Here is a 25,822-nt window from a genome sequence, read left to right as displayed (position 1 = left end):
TTAATTCAGAAGGATGCTTTTTGAGCTCAAGAATGCTGTGCAGACGGTCCCACCTGCACAAGTTTTTCACTCGTCTGAATGAGTTTGGGATGGCCATCAACCTAGCCAAGTGTCAGTTCGGGTTATCAACCATCGACTTCCTGGACTATAGTTTGACAAACATGGAGCAAAGCCACTATTGGCAAAGGTTGAGTTGATATGGGCATTCACTAATCCCAGTACAGTTAAAGGCCTCCAGGAGTTTGTTGGAATGGTGAACTTTTATCGCCGGTTTCTACCATCAGTGGCTCGCATCATGCTTCGCCCTGATGTCAGGTAAAGCAAGGGATGTCACTTGGGATGAAAAATTGTCAGCAGCATTTGAGAATGCCAAGGAAGCACTGGCTAATGCTGCATTGCTGGTCCACCCAAGAATGGATGTATGGGTGTAGGAGGAGGGCTTGAATTGTACATCGATGGGCATTGGAAACCATTGGCTTTTTTTAACAAGTACCTAAGACCACCAGAACACAAGTACAGTGCTTTTGATCAAGAATTGCTGGCAGAAGGGGTGCCCTTTATCACCAGCTTTGTTTGCATTGGTAATAGAACCATTGGCTCAAATGATTAGGCAGGATGGCAGTATTAAAGGTATTCAGGGGAATGTAGAGGAGTATAAAATAAATTTACCTGCAGGTGATGTTTTAATATATTTAACACTTCCTATGCAGTCATTGTGATATCTTCAGGCATGGTGGGAGCAATATGGCAGGTTGTCAGGCTATAAGGTTAACTGGGATAAGTGTGAGATAATGCCTTTAGCAATGGAAGATTATTCAGCTTATAAGCAGGTTACAACATTCAGAGTTCTGATAAAATTAAATACCTGGGAATAACTGCAGATGCTAATTATAATCATTTATATGATTTGAATTATCTATCATTATTGACTAAAATTAAATATGATTTAAATAGATGGAAAGATTTACCAATAACTTTGATAGGGCTTGTAAATTGTATCAAAATGAATATTTTTCCTCGTATACAGTACCTTTTTCAGTCGATTCTGTGTAAAATTCTGAAATTTTTTAAAAAAGATTTGAATGCACAATAACCAGAAAACCATATAACCATATAACAACTTACAGCACAGAACAGGCCAGTTCAGCCCTACTAGTCCATGCCGTAACAACTCCCCACCCTCCTAGTCCCACTGACCAGCACCCGGTCCATACCCCTCCAGTCCTCTCCTCTCCATGTAACTATCCAGTCTATCCTTAAATGTAACCAATGATCCCGCCTCAACCACGTCTTCCGGAAGCTCATTCCACATCACTACCACTCTTTGCGTAAAGAAATTTCCCCTCATGTTCCCCTTATAATTTTCCCCCTTCAATCTTAAACCATGCCCTCTAGTTTGAATCTCCCCCACTCTTAATTGAAAAAGCCTATCCACATTTACTCTGTCTGTCCCTTTTAAAATCTTAAACACCTCTATCAAGTCCCCCCTCAATCTTCTACGCTCCAGAGAAAAAAGCCCTAGTCTGCACAACCTTTCCCTGTAACTCAAACCTTGAAATCCTGTCAACATTCTTGTGAACCTTCTCTGCACTCTCTCTATTTTGTTTATATCTTTTCTATAATTTGGTGACCAAAACTGTACACAGTACTCCAAATTTGGCCTCACCAATGCCTTGTACGATTTCATCTTAACCTCCCTACTCTTGAATTCAATACTCCGATTTATGAAGGCCAACATTCCAAATGCCTTCTTCACCACACCATCTACCTGAGTATCAGCCTTGAGGGTACTATTTACCATCACTCCTAAATTCCTTTGTTGCTCTGCACATCTCAATAGCCTACCATTTAATGCATATGACCTATTTAGATTTGCCTTTCCAAAATGTAACACCTCACACTTATCTGTATTAAATTCCATCACCCATTTCTCAGCCCACACCTCCAGCCTTCCTAAATCACCTTTTAACCTATGGTAATCTTCCTCACTGTCCACAACACCACCAATCTTTGTATCGTCCGCAAACTTGCTTTTCCAATTCTCCACCCCTACTTCCAGATCGTTACTATATATAACAAACAATAGTGGACCCAGGACCGATCCCTGAGGAACTCCATTAGTCACTGGCCTCCAATTGGACAAACAATTTTCTACCACTACTCTCTGACACCTCCCATCCAACCATTGCTGAATCCATTTCACTGCCTCCTTATTTATACCTAAAACCTCCACCTTTTTTCCTAACCTCCTGTGAGGAACTTTGTCAAAAGCTTTACTAAAGTCTAAATAGACAACATCCACAGCTTTCCCTTCATCAACCTTTTTTGTAACCTGCTCGAAAAACTCAATCAGGTTTGTCAAGCATGATCTACCCCTGACAAAACCATGCTGATTACTTCCTAGCAATCCCTGTACCTCCAAATATTTGTAAATACCATCCCTCAGAACACTTTCCATCAACTTGCCCACCACAGACGTCAGACCCAAGGGCCTGTAATTCCCAGGTTTACATTTGGACCCTTTCTTAAACAGCAGAATCACATGCGCCACCCTCCAATCCTTTGGCACTACCCCCATGGCCAGTGACATCATAAATATCCCTGTTAATGGCCCCGCTATCTGTCCACAAGCCTCCCTGAGTGTCCTTGAGAATATTTTGTCCGGTCCCGGAGATTTATCCACCTTTATCTTTTTCAACACAGCTTCATGACCTCCCCACTATTTTTCTTTACTTCAACTGGTTCAATATTTTTTTCCCTAGTGAATACCGAGGCAAAGAAATCATTCAAAATTTCCCCCATTTCCTCTGACTTTTCACTCAGCCTACCCTCCCTATCTACAAGGGGTCCAATTTTATCCCTCACTAATCTTTTACTTTTAATGTACCTATATAAACCCTTTGTATTTATTTTTACTCTGTCTGCCAAAGCCTCTTCGTGCCTTGTTTTGACCTTTCTAATTTCTTTCTTGATTCCTTCTACACTCCTTGAAGTCCTCCTTCAGATTCTCAGCTCCTTGCTCTTTATACCTCTTGTACACCTCCCTTTTTCTCCTAACCAAATTTCCAATATTCCTCGAAAACCAAGCCTCTCTATGTCTTCCAGCCTTTCCTTTGATCCTCTCTGGGACATATCTACTCTGTACCCTCAAAATTTCTTTTTGGAATATCCTCCATTTTTCATTTACATCCTTACCTGAAAATATCCTGTCCCACTCAATACTCCCCAAATCCCATCTTATTCCTTTGAAATTTGCTCTTCTCCAATCCAGAACCTCAACTTTAGGCCCCTCCTTGCTCTTCCTAAAACTACCCTAAAACTAACAGTCATGATCACTAGACACAATTTGTTCTCCAACAATAATGTCCAATACCTGACCCAGGGTGAGGACCTCGTCCAGCTCTAGCCTTAGGGGCTGTTGAGGGAGCTGGAGCAGGGCGGAATCTTGGACTGAGCGGTTGGCTAACAGGAGATCTAGTATTACACCGTCCTGATTCTGTTCTTCTACAAATTGATTTAGATAACAATCTTGAACACATTTAACGAACTCTAGCCCATCCAGCCCTCTAACTGTATGGGTATCCCAATCAATGTGAAGGAAGTTAAAATCTCCCATGATCACTACCTTATGATTCACACACATATACGTTATCTCCCTACAAATTTGTTCCTCTAATTTTCTTGGCCAATTTGGTGGTCTGTACACCCCTATTAGCATCCACATGCCTCCTTCACCCCTCAATTCCACCCAAACAGCCTCACTGGATGATCCCTCCAGACCATCCTGCCACCTCACGGCAGTAATGTCCTCCTTAACAAGCAGAGCAACTCCTCCCCCTGTTTTACCCCCTGATCTATCACATCTAAAGCAAATGTATCCTGGAATATTAAGTTGCCAGTCCTGCCCCTCCTGTAGCCAGGTCTCACTAATTGCCACAATATCATGAACCCAAGTATCTGTCCATGCTCTAAGCTCATCTACCTTGTTCACTAGGCTTCTTGGATTAAAATATATGCATTTCAGAGAATGACCCTCACCTATATTCTCTTTTCTACCTTTTACCCTAATCTCCATCCTACCTTTATTATCGTTATTATTCCTATCTAGGTGGCCATGCTCCCTTGACACTACTCTCACACTCTGTTCCCCACCCCCCTGCCAAACTAGTTTAAACCTTCCCCCACAGCTCTAGCAAATCTGCTTGCCAGTACATTGGTCCCCCTCCAGTTCAAGTGGAGTCCGTCCCTTTTGTACAGGTCCGACCTTCCCCAGAAGAGATCCCAATGATCCAGAAATCTTATCCCTTGCCCCCTGCACCATCTCTTTAGCCATGCATTCATCCTCCACATCCTCCTATTTCTACCCTCACTAGCGCATGGCACCGGCAGCAATCTAGAGATTACTACCTTGGAGGTCTTGTTTTTTAACTTCCTACCTAATTCCACATAATCCTGTTTCAGGATCTCATCCCTACTTCTAACTAAGTCATTGGTCCCCAAATGGACCACGACTTCTGGCTGTTCTCCTTCCCCTTGCAGAATGCTATAAACTCGATCAGAGATATCCCTGACCCTGGCTCCAGGGAGGCAACAGACCAACCTGGATCCCCGATCTCGTCCCACAAACCTTCTATCTGTCCCTCTGACTAATGAGTCCCCAACCACAAGTATCCTGTTCTTATCCCTCCTTCCCTTCTGAACCTCAGGGGCAGCCCCTGTGCCAGAGACTTGACCCCCACAACTCATCTCCGTTAGGCTGTTCCCCCCAGCAGTGAGGACATTTTTGGGGAAAGTAAATCGGCGAGGGTGTCGCTACAAAAACTGATGGAAATATGCTTTAGGAGGATTGCAGTTACCTCACTTTCAAAATTATTATGATGTGGCGCAATTAAAATTTATTAATAGAATGTTTGAGGTAGATTAACTTTGGTATGGGCTAAAATTGAAATGTCTCAGATCCATGAACAAAGAATAGATCAGTTTATTTATAAATGGAATCTTCAACTTTTGCAAAATTATAATTTACCTGTACTAAAACATTTAATGGACTTATGGCATAATAAAAACCAAATTATAGGGCCCTCAGGTAAAATTTCAGCCAAAACTCCTTTGTATCAGAATAAATTATTTTCCTTTTCAATGAATAATCAACTTTTGAAATTATGGGAACAGAGAGGTATCAAATTGGTGGAAGATTGATATGAAGCTGGGTACTGTTTCATTTCATAGACTTAAAGAAAAGTATGGAATTACTTTGAATACATTATTTACATATTACCAGATTCAAGTTTTGATGTTAGACAAATTTGGACGTGGTTTAAGGTTACCTAGATGAACTAGATTTGAAAATTTACTTACTGAAAGTGGTAAAAAAGGGTTTATTTCAGAAATGTATGCTTTGCTGTAACATAAAATGATTAACCCAAATGTTTATAAAACGAGATTTAAATGGGAAAGGATTTGTCTATTTCAATATCTCAGGATGAATGGATGACTATATGTGAAGATAGTATGACCAAATTAATAAATGTGAGATATAGATTATTCCATCATAACTTTCTTCATCAGCTTTATTTAACTCCTGAGAAATTAAGGAAATATGGATTTAGTTCTTCGGACTTGTGTTTATGATGTGCTAAAGAGATTGGTTCTTTTTTACATTCAGTATGGCTTTGTGAGATAGTGAAGCCCTTTTGGAGTAGAATCATGGAATTTTTGGAGGGTTTATTTAAATTCTTTAGTATTTTTATTGGGATATATTAAGAAATGGGGTTTGGAATTAAAATTAGATAAGTTTCAGATTGCATTTATTCAATTAGCATTAGCTGTGGAGAAAATGTATAGCTATTAATTGGTAAAAGGCCAATAAATAAGAGGGACAGCGAGCGGCCCAGCGAGTGAGTGGCCCAGTGAAGGAGTGGGACTTCCAGGCTTTGGCTCATCAGGCTTCGGCGAAAGCAGGCGGAGAGAAAGCTAAGATAGTCTTCATTACTTCTTCATTGGGGTAAGGGATGAGTGTTAAGGCTGTGTGTTGTCGGGAGTGCCGGATGTGGGAGGTCCTGGAGTCTTCCAGACTCCCGGATGTCCATATCTGCACTAGGTGTGTCGAGCTGCAGATTGTCAGGGACCGTGTTAGGGAACTAGAGCTGCAGCTCGATGACCTCAGGCTGGTTAGGGAAACAGAGGTAGTCATAGACAGGAGTTACAGCCAGGTGGTCACGCCAGGGCCACGGGAGGATGAAAGGTGGGTAACTGTTAGGAGAGGGACAAAAGAACGTAAGGTGCCAGAGACGAGCCCTGTGAATGTAACCCTCAGCAATAAATACGCCTCTTTGAGCACTGTTGAGGGGGACATCAAGGTTGGGGGGAGTGACAGTGGCTGTGCCTCCGGCACGAGGTTGGCCCCTGTAGCTCAGAAAGGGAGGGAAAGGAAGAGGAGGGCAATTGTGGTAGGAGACTCCATAGTTAAGAGGACGGATAGGGGATTCTGCGGACGCAGCAAGGAGAACCGGATGGTGGTTTGCCTCCCTGGTGCCAGGGTCCGAGATGTTGCTGCTCGTGTCCCAGATATCCTAAAGTGGGAGGGACAGGAGCCAGAGGTCGTGGTACATGTAGGTTCCAATGACATAGGGAGAATTAGAGAAGAGGTCCTAAAAAGTGAGTACAGGCAGTTAGGTAGGGAGTTAAAAAGAAGGCCCGCAAAGGGGGTAATCTCTGGATTACTCCCTGTGCCACGTGACAGTGTGAATAGAAATAGAATGAGGTGAAGGATTAACACGTGGCTGAAGGGGTGGAGTAAGGGGCAGGGTTTTAAGTTTCTGGATAACTGGGACCTTTTTTGGGGGAGATGTGACCTGTACAGTAAGGACGGGTTACACTTAAATCCCAGGGGGACCAGAATCCTGGCAGAGGTATTTGCTAGGGCTACTCAGGATCCTTTAAACTAGAATGGTTGGGGGGAGGGAACAAAATAGTACAGAGCAGTAAGGAGAAGGTTAGAATGCAAACAATGAAAGTTTGTAGTAAGTATTTGAATATGGATGGGCAGGTGATAGAGAAGGGAAATGCTCTGGAAGAAGATGAAGGGCAATTGGCAGGAAAAGTAAATAATGTTGTTCTTAAAGATGAGGGAAAACAGGGATTAAAAAATGGGAAATCCCTGAAATTCATATATTTTAATGCCAGGAGTATTGTAAAAAAGGTGGATGAGTGAAGGTGTGGATTGATACTTGGAAGTATGATGTGGTAGCGATTAGTGAGACATGGTTGCAGGAGGGATGTGATTGGCAACTGAATATCCCTGGGTTTCATTGTTTTAGGTGTGATAGAGTCGGAGGGGCAAGAGGAGGTGGGGTTGCATTGCTTGTCAGGGAAAATATTACAGCGGTGCCTAGGAAGGATAGATTAGAGGGCACATCCACGGAGGCTATTTGGGTGGAACTGAGGAGTAGGAAAGGAGAGGTTACACTTGTAGGGGTGTATTATAAACCACCCGGAGGGGACCGAGACCTAGAGGAGCAAATCTGTAGGGAGATAGTAGATATTTGTGATAAGCACAGGGTTGTAATTATGGGAGATTTTAATTTTCCACATATAGATTGGGAAACACATTCTGTGAAAGGAATGGATGGGTTAGAGTTTGTGAAATGTGTGCAAGATAGTTTTTTACAACAATATGTAGAGGTGCTGACCAGAGAAGGAGCAGTGTTAGATCTACTGTTGGCAAATGGGATGGGTCAAGTGACGGAGGTTAGTGTTGGCGAGCACTTCGGGTCCAGTGATCATAATGCCATCAGCTTCAATGTCATTATGGAAAGAGAGAAATCAGGGCCAAGGATTGAGGTTTTTGATTGGGGAAAAGCTAGATTTGAGGAGATGCAAAAGGACTTGCAGGGTGTGCATTGGGACAATTTGTTTTATGGGCAGGATGTAGTAGAGAAATGGAAGTCTTTTAAAGATCAGATTTTGAGAGTGCAAAAGCTTTATGTTTCTGTTAGGTTAAAAGGAGGGGCAAAAGGTTTGAGAGAGCCGTGGTTTTCAAGGAATATTGGAAACTTGGTTCGAAGAAAAAGGGAGGCGTACATTAGATATAAGAAGCATGGAGTTAAGGAGATGTTTGAAAGATACATTGAATGTAAGAGGAATCTTAAGAGAGGAATTAGGAAAGCTAAAAGAAGGTACGAGAAAACTATGGCAAGCAGGGTGAAAACTAATCCAAAAGAGTTCTACAAATATGTTAATGGTAAGAGGAAAGCTAGAGACAAAATTGGTCCCTTAGAAAATCAGAGTGGAAAACTGTGTGTGGAACCTAGAGAAATGGGGGAGATATTGAACAGTTTCTTTTCTTCGGTATTCACTAAGGAGAAGGATATTAGGAGATGTGGGATTTAAAAAAGCAAATTGGGTAAATATGGGGAATATAGAGATTACAAAAGGTGTAGTTTTAAGGCTTTTGAAGAATATAAAGGTGGATAAGTCTCCGGGACCAGACGGGATCTTCCCCAGGACATTGAGAGAAGTGAAGGAGGAAATAGCAGAGGCTCTGGCGGTAATTTTTCAAATGTCATTAGATATGGGGATAGTGCCGGAGGATTGGCGCATTGCGCATGTGGTTCCGTTATTTAAAAAGGGTTCAAGGAGGAAGCCTGGCAACTATCGGCCTGTAAGTTTGACGTCTGTGGTAGGTAAATTAATGGAGAAAATTCTTAGAGATAGTACTTATAAACATCTGGATAGACAGGGTCTGATCAGGAGCACTCAACATGGATTTGTGGGAGGAAGGTCATGTTTGACCAATCTGATTGAATTTTTTGAAGAGGTGACTAGGAATGTGGATGAGGGTAGCGCAGTGGATGTTGTATATATGGACTTCAGTAAGGCCTTCGATAAGGTACCACATGGAAGGTTAGTTAGGAAGGTGCAGTCTTTAGGTATAAATTTTGAGATAGTCAAATGGATTGAACATTGGCTGAAAGGGAGAGGCCAGAGAGTGGTAGTGGATAATTGTCTGTCAGGTTGGAGGCCGGTGACCAGTGGTGTGCCTCAAGGATCTGTATTGGGCCCATTGTTGTTCGTTATATACATTAATGATCTAGATGATGGGGTGGTGAATTGGATTAGTAAATATGCAGACGATACTAAGATAGGTGGAATAGTGGATAATGAAGAAGGTTTTCAAGGATTGCAGAGGGATTTGGGCTGCTTAGAAAAGAGGGCTGAAAAATGGCAGATGGAATTTAATGCTGATAAGTGTGAGGTGCTTCATTTTGGTAAGAAGAATCAGAATAGGACATATGTGGTAAATGGGAGAGCATTGAGGAATACAGAAGAGCAGAAAGATTTAGGAGTAACGGTACATCGTTCCCTGAAGGTAGAAACTCACGTGAATAGGGTGGTGAAGAAGGCTTTTAGTATGCTGGCCTTTATCAATCATTGCATGGAATATAGGAGTTGGGAGGTGATGTTGAGATTGTATAAGACGTTGGTGCGGCCTCATTTGGAGTTCTGTGTGCAGTTCTGGTCGCCTAATTATAGGAAGGATATAAACAGAGTGGAGAGAGTGCAGAGTAGGTTTACCAGAATGTTGCCTAGGTTTAAGCATCTGGAGTATGGGGAGAGATTGGACAGATTGGGTCTTTATTCTTTGGAGCGTAGAAGGTTGAGAGGGGATTTGATAGAAGTATTTAAGATTATGAAAGGGATAGACAGAATGGATGTGGATAGACTATTTCCGTTAAGAGGAGGAAAGTTTAAAACAAGAGGACATGAGTTAAGAATTAAGGGGCAGAGGTTTAGAGGTAACATGAGGGGGAACTTCTTTACTCAGAGAGTGGTAGCTGTGTGGAATGATCTTCCGGGAGAAATAGTGGCGGCGGAGTCAATTGTATTATTTAAGAAAAGGTTGGACAGGTATATGGATGAGAAGAGGATGGAGGGTTATGGGCATTGTGCGGGGAGGTGGGATTAGAAGGGGGTGTTTGGTTCGGTGTGGACTAGAAGGGCCTAATGGCCTGTTTCCGTGCTGTAATTGTTATGTTATGTTTATTACTTGGAAGAATGAGATTGAGTTAAGTATTCAAAGATGGCACATGGAGACGAGATCCTGTATTCCATTGGAAAAGATAATCTATAATTTATGTAATAATTATTTTTTATTTGTTAAGGTATTTGAAATATATGTAGAAAATATAGTAGAAATTTTTTTTTCTTCCCCGGGTTGAGATGGCATCTACCATGGCGATGGTTTGACTGTTATATGTGTTAACTCCTTTTCTTTCTTTCTCTCTTTCTTTTAGGTAGGCATAAGGGGGGGGAGTCTTGTGGGGGGAAGGGAGGGAAGTAGCACGTGCACACACACACACACACACACACACACACACACACACACACACGAACACCCACACATACACAACACACATACCCACATACTCCCACACACACCCACGCACACACATACACCCACACGCACACACACCCCACACACACACCCACACCCATGCACTCGCACACATGCAGACACCCACACACACACACCCACACCCACACACCCATGCCCACACACACACCCACACACACACCCACATATTCCCACACACACACACACACACACACACACACACACCCACCCACATATACCCACACACTAACACACACACCCACACCCACACACACATACACCCGCACGCACACATACACCCACATACACACACGAACACCCACACACACAACACACATACCCACATACTCCCACATACACCCACGCATGCACACATACACATACATCCACACACATACACCCACACCAAGACACACACACCAATGCACACACACACACACACACACATACCCACACACTAACACACACACCCACACCCACACACCCACACACACACACACATATTCCCACACACACACACACACACATACACCCACACGCACACATGCACCCACACGCACACATGCACCCACACGCACACACCCACATACACACACGAACACCCACACACACAACACACATACCCACATACTCCCACACACACCCACGCATGCACACATACACATACATCCACACACACACGCACACACCCACACCAACACACACACACCAATGCACACACACACACACATATACCCACACACTAACAAACACACCCACACCCACACACCCACCCACACCCACACACACCCACATATTCCCACACACACACACACACACACACACAGACACACACACACATGATCATGATGTGCTGTGCATTGTGTATGTCTGAGCACAGTGGTCGTGGGGAGTGCTGTTTCATTGAGTTGCTCATGTCCAACCGGAAAAACTGAGCAGGTCATGCAGAATCCACAGAAAGTGCAGGGTAACCAACATTGGGCCCTTCATCAGGTATAAGCAAACTCAGGCAGGACCCTCAATCAGATCAGAGGAAGGAGGATGGACCAGGAGCACAGGATAACAGGTAAAAGGTGGACACTGGAGGAAGGGAAGATAAGAAAAATGCTGAAAGTGATGAGGAGAGGGTAGAGGGCAGTTATCTGATAGGAAAAGGAAGGGAAGGGGTTGGGAGATGGAGACAGGGGGTTCAGGAAAGAGAGAGACTGGAGGAGGGGGTTTTGGCCAGTGCGAGGTTTTGTGGAGGGAGGGGGCCCTGTTGCACCTGAACAATTGCAGCAAGTTTGCTGATGGGACATTGCTGTTCTTTCTGTAAACAGCTGGAATTAGGCAGTTTCTCTCCTGCTGCTGAAATGTCCATATATTTGGTTGTTCCTGATCTGGGGCTTGACCTGTGAGGGGAAAATTAGAGGGTGACATGACAGGAGAACCAGTATCCTTATGGCACAAGAGGTGTTCCATTGAACTGGAGCCTGTCATAGTCTGACTGTGTCCCTGTTAGAACATTTCAAGAGCACAGTCATTGGTCCTGGATGACATGTTGCAAGATGTCAACTCCCCCAGTGCTACCAGGATTCAGGGAGTCACAAATATGTGCGGGTCTGTAAACTCCAGTTGTATACACTGTAACTTTGGACAGATGACATTTGCACCATTCTCAGGGAATAACAAGCAGGTAACTAGCTGTGTTTGTGACTGAGACAAACAACAGTTACAATGCAGCCAGTAAATTCCCCTCTCCTGGTGCAGAAAGTTCAAACTTCCTCTCACTACAAGCAAGCGTTTGCCAAATCTGACGTTGAGCTAAGGAGAGAGTTTTCTGTTCAATGACCTGCATGTTCCTATGATTTTTGCCAATTAACTCAAACTCTTATACCAGAAAATTGGATGGAACTTCTATTCATATATCAACATGCACTCAATTCTCTGCTTTCAGATGTTAATAATATTCCAGCCCAGTAGGTTTAAAAGGTGCAGGAAACAAGGGTTCAGTGAGGAGGAAATGGAAGTTCAATTAGTTTAAAGAGAGATTTGCAGGTGTTATGGACAGTGAAGAAGGCTTTCAGAACTTGCAGAGGGATCTGGACCAGCAGGAGAAAATGGGCTGATAAATGGCCGATGGAATTTAATGCAGACAAGTGTGAGGTGCTGCATTTTGGAAGGACAAACCAAGAGGGATATGGGAATATAGATACATAATTCTCTCAAACTGGCTTAACAGGTTGGGTGGCAAAGAGAACTTTGGCACAGTGGCCTTCATAAATCAAAGTTGGGATGTTCTGGTGAAGTTGTATAAGACATTGATTCGACCAAATGTGGAGTATTGTGTGCAGTTTTGGTCACCTAACTACAGGAAGGATATCAGTAAGATCAAAAGAGTGCAAAAATTTACTAGGATGTTGCCTGGACTTCAGGAACTAAGTTAGAGGGAAAGGTTAAACAGGTTTAACTTGGAGCATAGGGGACATTTAATGGAGGTTGACAAAATTATGAGGGTTATAGATAGAGTAAATGCAAACAAACTTTTAACACTGCGGGTAAAATCTAGAGGATATGGGTGAAAGGGGAGATGTTTAAGGGGAACATTAGGGGGAACTTCTTCACACAGAGAGTGGTTGGGGTGTGAAGCAAGATGCCAGCTGAGTTGGTGAATGCAAGCTCAATTTTGAAATTTAATAACAATTTGAACAGATACATGGATCGGAAGGGTATGGAAGGCTGGGTGTATGCTAGTGAGACTCGGCAGAATAAGTTTGGCACAGGCTGGAAGAGCTGAAGGGCTTATTTCCATTCTGTAGTGTTCCATGGAGTGGAAAATAGGGATTGAGTGAACTGAAAGGGTGAGAAACCAATCCATGGTGAATTTAAAGGGGTGGGAAATGGGGCCATGCCGAACTTAAAGGTTTGGCAAATGGCTTCATGGAGAATTTAGAGGAGTGGGAATTGGGACCATGGTGAATTTAGAAGGTTGGGAAGTGGGTACATATGAATTTGGAGGAGTGGGAAGCAGCCTGGCACTCAGTTCCAGAGTTTTCCAACATTGTATTTGCAGGTCATTGAGGTATATTTATGGATCGCTAACAGTGGCTGTTGAAAGTACTGGGCAAGGCAGTGGGAACTCCACAACTGCAATTCCTGCATCACTTCAATTCCTGCATCAATTGGAATGAACAGGTGTAATTTGCCCAAGTTTTCTTCTGTTAAAATGCATAAGTCCAAGATAAGCACCAATTATTTTTGTTGTTTTCTCTGCAGGACTCCATGCGATTGAACCAGTATAAACTGAAGACTGAGATTGGAAAGGTAATGGTTTAAACACCAGTTCCTATTGGTGGTTCCAAGCCAGTCCCAACTCATGGAAAGATGTTGAGAAAGGATTCCCTTCTTGTTGTCAGCAGAGCCACTCCATCTGTCCCCACTGGTAACTTTCTCAAATCAAAGGAGGCTCTCCCTCTATCCTGCTTTGGGGTCACCCAGAGGTTCCCTGAGGAGATTGGGAGGGAGAATTGGAAGAGTAAACTAATGGCCAACCATATTGTGTGATCCAGGAGTGACACAGAGTCAATATGGGCTCAAATGGTAAGATCCTCTGATGAAGAGCAGGAATTTAGCTGTTAGATAGCCACCACAGCATTTGATATCTCATTGTGGCTTTTCTGCTCACAAGTATCTAGATTTGTGGAGTTTAGTTTGACAGTTTGCCAGTCTGTGTTGGCCCACATATGGCTGTGAAAGGCAGATGAACCAATTTGAGAATGACCTGAAGGTTTGCTGTGAAAATGTTAACTCTGGAGGAGAAGTGCTGTGGTTGCCTTCAGAGATGAGGGAGCATATCCTGTTGGCATCAAACACTGCCAGACCTTCCATTGTTAACCAAAAAGACTGCTGGTGCTCTCTCTGGGGGTTTGTAGAGGCTCAGTCACTGAGTTAATTCCAATTAGGATTGATGGATTCCAGAATGTAAAATAATCAAAAGATTTGTGTATAGAATAGGTCACTGGATGAGCTGGTTGGGGCAGGTAATGTTGCAATGTTTAAGAAAGAATGGTCAGATGCATGGATATGAGGAATGTGGGTCAAGCACAGGCAGGTGGGTCTTGTGTGGGTGGGACATTTTGGCCAGGGTGGGCATTCGGCTGAGGGGCTCCATGACTTTAAACAAGGTTAAGCAGGAAAATAGTGTGCTGGTTAGAATGGTGTAAGGAGTTGGAAGCTCAGTTATAATCTTGTTGGGTGGTGGAGGGGTCAAAATGTCCCCTCCTTGTCCTTGTCCTCCTGTTCTTTTCTCCTTGGTGCTGTTGTTTTCTTTAATTTTATTTTTAAATTTAAAAAAATTGTTTTCTATTGATTCCTGAAAGTTGATTCCTGATCCCAATGTCTCCACAATCTCTACTGTTAACTCTTTCCGGACTTCAGGGTGCAATCCATCTGGTCCAGGTGACTTATCCACCCTTCAGACCATTCAGCTTTCTGTTCACCTTGTGTTGTAATAGCGTTGCACTAACCGCTATGCTAACCATGTCCCCCCCCCCCACTTGGTGAGATTGCCTTCGACTTGACCCGATTACAATGTCCAAGGCCACAGCACAATACCAGTGGTGCCTTTGCCATCAACAGTTGAATCTCACATACCCACAGAAGCAAAGGGCTGGTATCTTCATATGAAGTTCCCACTCTTACAAGAGGGAGAGCTTCTATCCCTGGAAAGCTCCTTCAGGTCACCTGTCATCCATTATATAATGGACTATGACAAAGGGGCAGAAATATTTGGTCTTTTTATGGTTTTTCATTTCAGACAGAGGTAAGATGAGATACCAGCAATTGGTGGGTCATTAAATCTTCACTTGTTGCATTATCCTTCCCCTGCCCCTGTCAGATAAAAATCTCTCAGAGGATGTAATCCTTGCCAGCTTCAAGGATAGTTTCTTTTGTGACAATATCAGACTCCTGAACAAACCTCACACCAGTAAAATTATGTTACCTTTGCTCTGTTCTGAACTGATCTCTCTATGGAACTTTACACCTCTGTACTGTGCTTCTACTGCTGTGCTATGTAGGGGTTAAATAGCTGGATTACGCACAAAACAAACTTTCTCACTGTACCTTGGTACACCTAACAATAATCTTGAACTTGAGGAACATAGTGTCTAACAGCACATTACAAGCCCATGATACCTGAACTACATTTTCTCGTAAGGCCTATCCTGTCCTGTACCTCTAAGTACTCCGTAACTTCATTATTTACAAACGACTCCATCTTCCCAACCACTGGCATCAGGCTAACAGGCTTATTATTTCCTCTCTGCTGTTCCTACATGAATAATGGGATGATATTTGTGATTTTCCAGTCCTCCAGGACCATGCCAGAATGCATTTGATTCCTGTGTGGCGGTATGCCATTAGGCAGGCGAACCGCTGCTGCTTGTCACGCACACCGGCCAAAATGGCTCCTTCGGATCTTAGCATTGGGCTCAGAAGCTGGCACTTGGCAACCTACGTGATGCCCCGGTGACGTCGGGGCACCCCAGCACAGTTCTCAGCCAGGTTCAGGTTGGGAGAATAAGACCAACCAGGCAGTCTGCAATAAATCAGTTTTGCTCACTGAACTCAACCCGTCTGGTTGTGCGATCCTTCAGTTAGCAGTGTAGCCGTTGCTACAATTGGTGACCTTGACAGGTTCAAACGTCTTTGAACCCGACATGAATGACCCTTCGATCAATGCTATAGCCATCAAACTTCCTGACTTCTGGGTTCAGGAGCGGAGAATTGGTTCAGCCATGCAGAGGCTGAGTTTCACCTCCGCCAGATTTCATTGGATTCGACCAAGTTCTACCATGTGGTCGCCGCCCTGGACCAGGCCACCGCCAAATGAATGCAGTACCTCGTTCAGCACCCACCCATGGAAGATAAGTACGGGACCATCAAGCAGTGCTCACCGCTCCCTCAGCCTCTCCAGGCGCCAGCGTGCCGCTCGGATGCTGCGCCTTGATGCCTTGGGGGACAGAACTCCAATGGAGTTGATGGATGAGATGCTTGCGCTCATGGGTGATCACACCAACTCTTCGAGCGCATCTTCCTCAACCATCTGCCTGAAGACATCCGGCCATTGCTGTCACAGGAAAGCTTCATTGACCCCAGGAAGGACACTCAAAAGGCTCAGGAGCTATGGCTCGAATGATTCCCAGAGGGCTTAGCAGTCCAGCAGGTTATGAATCACGGGCATGACCACGCCAAGCCATCCTCTAGCACTGCGGTGGAACACCTGACTCCTGCAGGGGCTTCAAAGAGCATAGCCAGAAGCAAGCCATCCACTTCAGGCCTCTGCTTCTTCCACCAGTGCTGGGGAGCCAAGGCTCAGAAATGTTGTCAGCCCTGCTCGTTCCAGGGAAACGAGCAGGCTGGCCTCTGTTAATGGCTGCAGCGGCTAGGCCAACAACAACAACCTGCGGGATTCAGTCAGCAGCCGACGCTTCCTCATCGACACCAGGGCCCAGATTAGCGTCATTCCGGCCATAGCCATCGAGTCCCAGAACCAGCCTCGAGGACCTCCCCTCTGTGCAGCCAATTCAATGGAGATCCGAACGTATGGAGACAAGACCGTCCACTTCCAGATCAGCCGGTGGAAGTTCGCATGGAAGTTCACCATTTTGTCCCTCCCAACTGCCATCCTGGGTGTCCACTTCCTCCTCACCCATGGACTCCTGGTCGACATTTGAGGTAGGCGACTGGTAGATACCCACACCTTCCAATCCGTTCGACTCAACGCCTCCCGCACAGAGCAGCCGCAGATGGCCATGGTCAGCACGCCCAAGGATGAGTTTCAGCATATCCTGGATGAATTCCCATCCCTCCTCAAGTTGCAGTTCTCCACTGCCTCACCACGCCATGGGAAGTTTCATTACATCCCCACCCAAGGCCTGCCGGTCCATGCCAAGGCACACCGGTTCCTGCCGGATTAGCTCCAGATAGCGAAGGAAGAGTTCTCGCATCTGCAGGAGCTGGGGATTATTCAATGCTCTGACAGTCCTTGGGCCTCACCACTCCACCTGGTCCCGAAAGCCTCCGGTGGCTGGCACCCCTGTGGAGATTATCGACGGCTTAATGACGCGACAGTACCTGACTGGTTCCCGATCCCTCACATCCAGGACTTTACAGCCAACCTGCATGGTGCGAGGGTATTCTCCAAGGTCGACCTGGTGCGCGGGTATCACCAAATCAAGGTGCACCCAGAGGACATATCCAAAACAGCCATCATCACCCCTTCAGCTTGTTCGAGTTCCTACGCATGCTGTTTGGGCTCAAGACCTTCCAACGTGATGCAGTGTGCAGGGATTTGAATTTCGTATTCATTTACCTGGACAACATCCTTGTCGGCAGCAGAGACCGGGCACAACACAAGTCTCACCTGCGCACCCTCTTCTCCCGACTGGCCGACTTCAACCTAACGATCAATCCGGCCAAATGCCAGTTCAGGAAAGAGTCCATGCAGTTCCTGGCCCATACCATCACGGCCAAAGGAGCTACACCTGCCGCTACGAAGGTCGCTGCAGTCAGGGAGTTCCCATGCCCGGGCAACCTCAAGGGGCTACAGGAGTTCGCAGGTATGGTAAATTTCTATAACCGCTTCATTCCAGGCACTTCCCGCATCATGCAGCCACTCTTTGTCCTCATCGTAGACAAAGACAAGACTCTTGCCTGGACTCCAGCAGGGCATTCTAAGCCACGAAAGATGACCTCACGAAGGCTACCCTGCTTGTCCACCCACGCACCGACCTGCATATGGCGCTTTCCATCGATGCCTCTACCACAGCCATCGGTGCCGTCCTGGAGCAGCAGGTGAACGGACTGTGGAAACCACTGGCATTCTTTAGCTGACTTCTTCGCCCACCAGAGCGCAAGTATAGCGCTTTTGATCGTGAGTTTTTGGGCATGTACCTGGCAGTGCGTCATTTCTGCTATTTCTTGGAGGGGAGGCCTTTCACCATTTTTACCGACCAGGCAGTCGCAAATAATATCAAAGAGGACACCGAAAGCTTCTTCAAGTATGTAAAGAGTAAAAGAGAGATGCCTGGTTGGCCCACCAACAGCATCACCTCTCCTTCGTGTCAGAGTTCACCACCGACATTTGGCACAAGGTAGGGAAAGACAACATGGTCGCCGACGCATTCTCATGATCGGCCTTTTGCGTACTGACACCCGGCCTTGACTTCGACCAGCTCGCCCGGGACCAGATGTCCGACACAGGCCTGCGGTTCCAGGACCTCCCGACTCCTCACAGTGAGGACACCATCCTGTGCAATGTCTCCATGGGCACCCTGCATCCAGTTTTTGCCCAGCAGTGGCGCCGGCAAGTCTTCCACCATATCTATGACCATTCCCACCCTTCCATCAGGTCCACAGTCCGTATGGTGGCAGAACGTTTCTTCTGGCACTGGCTTCGGAAGCAGATTGTGGACTTGGCCAGAACCTGCACCCATTGCCAGGTTTCCAAGGTACACAGGCAGACCAGAGCACCCGTACAAGATTTTGAACACGTCCGGGAATGGTTCAGCCACATACATGCGGACATCGTCAGACCCTTACCCGTTTCCTGTGGTAACCAGTGGTAGACCGCACAGTGGTAGACCGCATTACTCATTGGCCCGAGGCGATCTCGATGCCAGACGCCTCCATGGACTCCTGCTCCCGAGTGCTTTTGAACCTGCCACACTGCACATGTCTCCCACAGTGAAGACATACTCGTTCAGTTCTTCTCGTCTCCCATTATTATTTCTGTACCATCATTTTCTAATCGTCCTATGTCTACTCTCATCTCTCTTTTACTCTTTACATACTTGAAGAAGCTTTCGGTGTCCTCTTTGATATTATTTGCGAGCCAACTTTCATCCTTTATCTTTTCCCTCCTTATGAGTTTTTAGTTAACTTCTGAAAATTTTTAAAACTTCCCAGTCCTCCATCTTCCCACTAATGTTTGCTTCCTTGTCTGCTCCTTCTTTTGCTTGTTGGCTTTGAATTTCCTTGTCACCATAGTTGTGACATTTTTCCATTTGAATGTTTCTTTTTTGGTCTCTTCCTCTTCCTCTTCTTTGCACTTATCTTGCACCATCCCTGTTTTTTTGCAGAAACTCCATCCACTGCTGCTCTGCCGTCTTTCCGACCCCTCCTTTGGTCAGTTCCTTTCTCATGCCACTGTAATTCCCTTGAAATACCAGCACATCCAACTTTATTTTCTACTTGTTAACTATCAAATTGAACTTAGTAATATAATGACCACTGCCCCATAATGGTTCCTTTACTCTACGCTCTCTGATCACCTCAGGTGCATTACACGTCACCCAATCCAGTACAGCCGAACCCCATCATGGGCTCATCAACAAGCAGCTCTAAAAAACATAAGCTTTCTACAAATTGTCTCTCTGGAGTTTCAGTTCCAACCTCATTTCCCAATTTATTTGCATGTTAAAATCCCACATGACCACTATCACATTGCCCCTCTGACATGCCTTTTCGACTCCACATACTCAACCTTCCAAAGTTCATCTTTGAACTTTCCCAAACCATACCACATTTAAAAGCACAACTGAGGGCACAATCAGTCCTCAGTCCTCCGATCCACCCTAAACCAATCCTCGAATTTAACAGAGTTGAGCTGGGTTGTGGTACACCAAGGTCTAAAACTGAATTACCTGGGTATGTTGCGTAGGAAGGCCAGCACTTGCATGTTTCGGCGCATCAATCCTCTTCCCTTTGAGGGGTATCATTTCATGGAATGATGGATCTGAGCTTTGAATTTTTATTCCCACAGGGATCCTATGGGGTGGTGAAACTGGCATACAATGAAAATGATGACAAGCATTATGTGAGTAAACTGGAGATCTGTTTCTTGCACGAGAAGTGGAGGGTGCTCATTGGTGACAGCCTCGCCCCTTTCCGGATAGCAGAGGGGTCATTATCATCATGTAATAGGACCCAACCACCTCCACATCCATCAACTTGATAGTGGATGAATGGAAATATTGTAGTGGAACTTCAGATTGAGGATGGTGGTCACTAACTGCTGAAAAGTCACATTCAGACTCAGTGTTTATACTTCTAATGATTATAATTAATGAAGGTTAATTCTCCAAATTCTCCAAGCAAATCTAAATAGGTCATATGCATTAAATGGTAGGCTATTGAGATGTGCAGAGCAACAAAGGAATTTAGGAGTTGTGGTAAATAGTACCCTCAAGGCTGATACTCAGGTAGATGGTATGGTGAAGAAGGCATTTGGAATGTTGGTCTTCATAAATCTGAGTATTAAATTCAAGAGTAGGGAGGTTATGATGAAATTATACAAGGCATTGGTGAGGCCAAATTTGGAGTTCTGTGTACAGTTTTGGTCACCAAATTATAGAAAAGATATAAACAAAATAGAGAGAGTGCAGAGAAGGTTCACGAGAATGTTGACAGGATTTCAAGGTTTGAGTTACAGGTAAAGGTTGTGCAGACTAGGGCTTTTTTCTCTGGAGCGTAGAAGATTGAGGGGGGACGATAGAGGTGTTTAAGATTTTAAAAGGGACAGACAGAGTAAACATGGATAGGCTTTTTCAATTAAGAGTAGGGGAGATTCAAACTAGAGGGCATGGTTTAAGATTGAAGGGGGAAAATTATAAGGGGAACATGAGGGGAAATTTCTTTATGCAAAGGGTGGTAGGGATGTGGAATGAGCTTCCGGAAGACGTGGTTGAGGCGGGATCATTGGTTACATTTAAGGATAGACTGGATAGTTACATGGAGAGGAGAGGACTGGAGGGGTATGGACCGGGTGCTGATCAGGAGGGTGGAGATTTGTTACGGCAAGGACTAGTAGGGCCGAACTGGCCTGTTCTGTGCTGTAAGTGGTTATATGGTGATATATGGTGAGAAAACTAGCCATGAAGGTATTTGATGGATATAGTTGCTTCTCTGGAAATAATTTGCATCTGGAAGTTTTTGTAATTCCCCGATCAACTCATTGGCATCTTGTTGGTAACTATATCCTTGTACTGCAATAAAAGGACACATTGGCGTAAAAAATATCCAAAAGGTTCCTATCCACAGAGTGTACAAAAAGAGTCCCTTTGGTCCAACTTCTCCACGCTGACCAAAATGTCTCACCTGCCTGCAATGGTCCCATATCCATCTAAACTATACCTATCTGTCCAAACTTTTCTTAAATATTGCATTTATACATCCCTCTGGCAGTCCATACACCTGGCACACTCTGTGTAAATAAAAGTTACCCATCAGGCGGAGATAGACAGGTCCTGGATTAGCCAAGGCATCTATGAATATGGGGAGGGCTGAGTTGGAAATAATTAAAGCATGGGGAGACTTGATGGGCTGCGTGGTCTACTTCTGCTCCTGCGATTTATGGTCTAATATATTCTGGTTAACGATTTCCATACTCTGGTTACCAATTCCTGTACTCTGGCTACTGATTCCCGTACTCTGGATACCAATCCCCATATTCTGGTTACTGTTTTCCATACTCTGGTTACCAATCCCCATACTCTAGATACCAATAAATGTCTTTGGCTTGGCTTCGCAGATGAAGATTTATGGAGGGGTAATGTCCACCTCAGCTGCAGGCTCGTTTGTGGCTGACAAGTCCGATGCGGGATAGGCAGACACGGATGCAGCGGTTGCAAGGGAAAATTGGTGGGTTGGGTGTTGGGTTTTTCCTCCTTTGTCTTTTGACAGTGAGGTGGGCTCTGTGGTCTTCTTCAAAGGAGGTTGCTGCCCGCCGAACTGTGAGGCACCAAGATGCACGGTTTGAGGCGATATCAGCCCACTGGAAGTGGTCAGGCAATAAATGTACTTTGGTTAAAAACCCCTGTACTCTGGTTACTGATTCCCATTCTCTGGATACCAATCCTGTACACTGGATACCGATTACTGTACTCCGGTTACCAATTCCTGTACTCTAGTTGCCAATTCCTGTACTCTGGTTACTGATTCCCATACTCTGTTTATCGATCCCTGAACGCTGGTTACTGATTCCTTTACATTGGTTACCAATCCCCATACTCTGAGTACCAATTCCATTATTCTGGTTATCAATCCCGAACTCTCATTATCAATCACCATACTCTGGTTACTGATTCCCGTACACTGATTACCGATTCCCGTACTCTATTTAGTGATCCCTGTATGATGGCTACTAATCCCCTTACACTGGTTACCAATCCCAGTGTTCCAGTTACAAATCCCCATACTCTGGTTTCTGATTCCCACACTCTGGTTACCAATCCCCGAACTCTAGTTAATGATTGCCTACCATGGTTACCATTACCTGTACTCTGGTTAGCAATCACCGTACTCTGGATACCAATCCTGGTACTCTTGTTATTGATTCCCATACTCTGGTTATCAAACCCCAGTACTCTCGTTACCAATCCCCGTACACCGGTTACGGATTCCCATACACTGGTTACCAATCCCCCTACTCTGTGTACTGATTCCCATATTCTAGTTACTGATTCCCTTACTCTGTTTATTAATCACCGTACTCTGGTTACTGATTCCCGTACACTGGTTACCAATCCCCATACACTGGTTACCGATTCCTCTACTCTGGTTACTAATTCCCATACTCTATTTAGTGATCCTTGCCGGATGGTTACTAATTCATTTTGACTGGTTACCAATCCCAGTACTCTGGTTACCAATCCCAGTACTCTGGTTACCAATGCCTGTACTCTGGTTACCAATTCCAGAACTCGGGTTACCAATGCCTGCACTCTGGTTACCAATCCCCGCAATCTGGTTACCAATTCCAGAATTCTAGTTACCAATACGTTTACTCTGGTTACGGATTCCCGTACTCTGGTTACTAATTTCCACATTCTGGTCACCAAACCCTGTACTCTGGTTACCGATTGCTGTACTCTGGTTACCAACCCCCATACACTGGTTACTGATTCCTGTACTCTGGTTACTGATCCCCGTACTCTGGGCACCAATCCTGTACTCTGGTTAACAATCCCTGTACTCTGGTTATGGATTCCTGTACTCTGATTACCAATTTGCATACTCTGATCACTAATTCCTGTACTCTGGTTACTGATTACCATACTCTGGTTACTAATCTCCGTATTCTGGTTACCGATTACCTGTACTCTGTTCACCAATCCCTGTACTCTGGTTACCAATCCCCATAATCTGGTTAATTATTCCATAACCCTGGTTACCAATCTTTCTAATATGATTACCAATCCCCGTACCATGGTTACGGATTCTTGTACTCTGGTTACCAATCCCTGTACTCTGGTGACTGATCCCCGTACTCTGCTAACTGATTCCTGTACTCTGGTTAACAATCCCCATATTCTGGTTACCAATCCCCATACTCTAGTTACTGATTCCTTTACTCAGGTTACCAATTCCTGTACCCTAGTTACTGATTACTGTACTCCAGTTACCAAACCCCGTACTCTGATAACTGATTCCTACACTCCGTTTCCTGATTCCCATACTCTGTTTATCGATCCTTGTATGCTGGTTACTGATTCCTTTACACTGGTTACCAATCCCCATATTCTGGTCACCAATCCCCGTATTCTGGTCACCAATCCCTGTATTGTGGTTATAATTCCGTTTCCCTGGTTATCAATTCTGTACCTTCATTACCTATCACCGTACTCTGGTTGCTAATTACTGTACTCTTGTTACTAATTCCCGTACTCTGTTTATTCATCTCTGCACGCTGGTTACTAACTCCTTTACTCTGGTTATCAATCCCGTACTCTCATTACAAATCGCCATAGTCTGGTTTCCGAATCTGTACTCTGCTTATTGATCCCTGTAGACTGGTTACTGATCCCCGTACTCTGGTTACCGATTCCCGTAAACTGTTACAAATCTCCTTGCACTGATTATCGATACCCAATCTCTGCTTACAGACATCCATACTCTGGTTATCAATCCCCGTAGTCTGGTTACTGATTCCCGCAAACTCATACCAATCCTGTACTCTGATTACCGATCCCATGCTCTGCTTACAAATTCCCATACTCTGGTTACAAATCCTTGTACTCTGCTTACTGATACCAGTACTCTGGTTTAAAATCCCCGTACTCTGGTTACTGATCTCTTTACACTGGTTACCAATCCCTCAACTCTGATTACCGATCCCCGTACTATGCTAACTGATTCCCATACTGTGGTTACCAATCCCTATATTCTAGTTACTGATACGTGTACTCTGCTTACCAATCCACGAACTCCACTTAATGATTGCTGTACCATTGTTTCCATTACCTTTACTCTGGTGACCAATCCCCGTACTCTGGTTACCAATTCTGGAACTCTGGTTACCAATCCTTGTACTCTGGTTACCAATCCCCTTACCCCGGTTACTGATTCTTGTACTCTGGTTGCCCATCCCCGTACTCTGGTTACTGATCCCCATACTCTGCTAACTGATTCCTGTACTCAGGTTACCAATCCCAGTATTCTGGTTACCAATCCCCATACTCTAGTTACTGATTCCAGAACTCTGGTTACCAATCCTTCTACTCTGGTTACCAATCTCCATACCCTGGTTACTAATTCCTGTACTCTGGTTACCAATCCCTGTATTCTGGTTACCAATCCCCGCAATCTGGTTACCAATTCCAGAACTCTAGTTACCAATCCTTTTACTCTGGTTACGGATTCCAGTACTCTGGTTACCGATTTCTGTACACTGGTCACCAAACCCTGAACTCTGGTTACCAATTACTGTACCCTGGTCACCAATCCCTGTACTCTGGTTACCAATCCCCATACTCTGGTTACTAATCCCCATACTCTGTTAACTGATTCCTGTACTCTGGTTACCAATTCCCGTACTCTGGTTACCGATCCCAGTACTGTGGTCACTGATTCCTGTATTCTGGTTAACAAACCCTGTACTCTGTTTAATGCTTTCCGTACTCTGGTCACAAAACCATGTACTCTGGTTACTGATTTCTCTAATCTGGACACCAATCCCTGTACTCTGGTTACCAATCCCCATACTCCAGTTAGCAATTCCAGAACTCTGATTATCAATCCTTGTACTCTGGTTACCAATCCCCGTACCCTGGTTACTGATTCTTGTACTCTGGTTACCAATCTCCGTACTCTGGTTATTGATCCCAATACTCTGTTAAATTATTCCTGTATCTGTTTTCCAATCCCTGTATTCTGGTTACAAATAAGCATACTCTTGTTACTGATTTCAGAACTCTGGTTAGCAATACCCGTACTCTGGTTACCAATCCCCATACTCAGGTTACCAATCTCCGTACTGTGGTTACCAATTCCGTTACTCTCATTATCAATCCCGTACTCTCATTACCAATCACAGTACTCTGGTTACTGATTCCCATAAACTGTTAACAATCCCCGTATTCTGATTACCGATTCCCATGCTCTGCT

The 25,822-nt window shown here is 44.7% G+C and overlaps 1 protein-coding gene across 1 annotated transcript in view; it reads left to right on the top strand.

The window, feature by feature from the left end:
* Nucleotides 1-25,822, top strand: part of camkk1a (calcium/calmodulin-dependent protein kinase kinase 1, alpha a) — a 351,599-nt gene that overhangs the window by 228,521 nt on the left and 97,256 nt on the right. Inside the window, exons 5-6 of the mRNA XM_069888054.1 lie at nt 13,652-13,699; nt 20,202-20,255. Of these exons, the coding sequence (XP_069744155.1) occupies nt 13,652-13,699; nt 20,202-20,255 (102 nt within the window). The remainder of the gene's footprint in view (nt 1-13,651; nt 13,700-20,201; nt 20,256-25,822) is intronic.

Source organism: Narcine bancroftii, chromosome 6 (genome assembly GCF_036971445.1).
Source record: "Narcine bancroftii isolate sNarBan1 chromosome 6, sNarBan1.hap1, whole genome shotgun sequence".
NCBI classification, from domain to species: domain Eukaryota; kingdom Metazoa; phylum Chordata; class Chondrichthyes; order Torpediniformes; family Narcinidae; genus Narcine; species Narcine bancroftii.
Note: the sequence above shows the minus strand (reverse complement) of the source record. Positions and strands in the feature narration are given on the sequence as shown.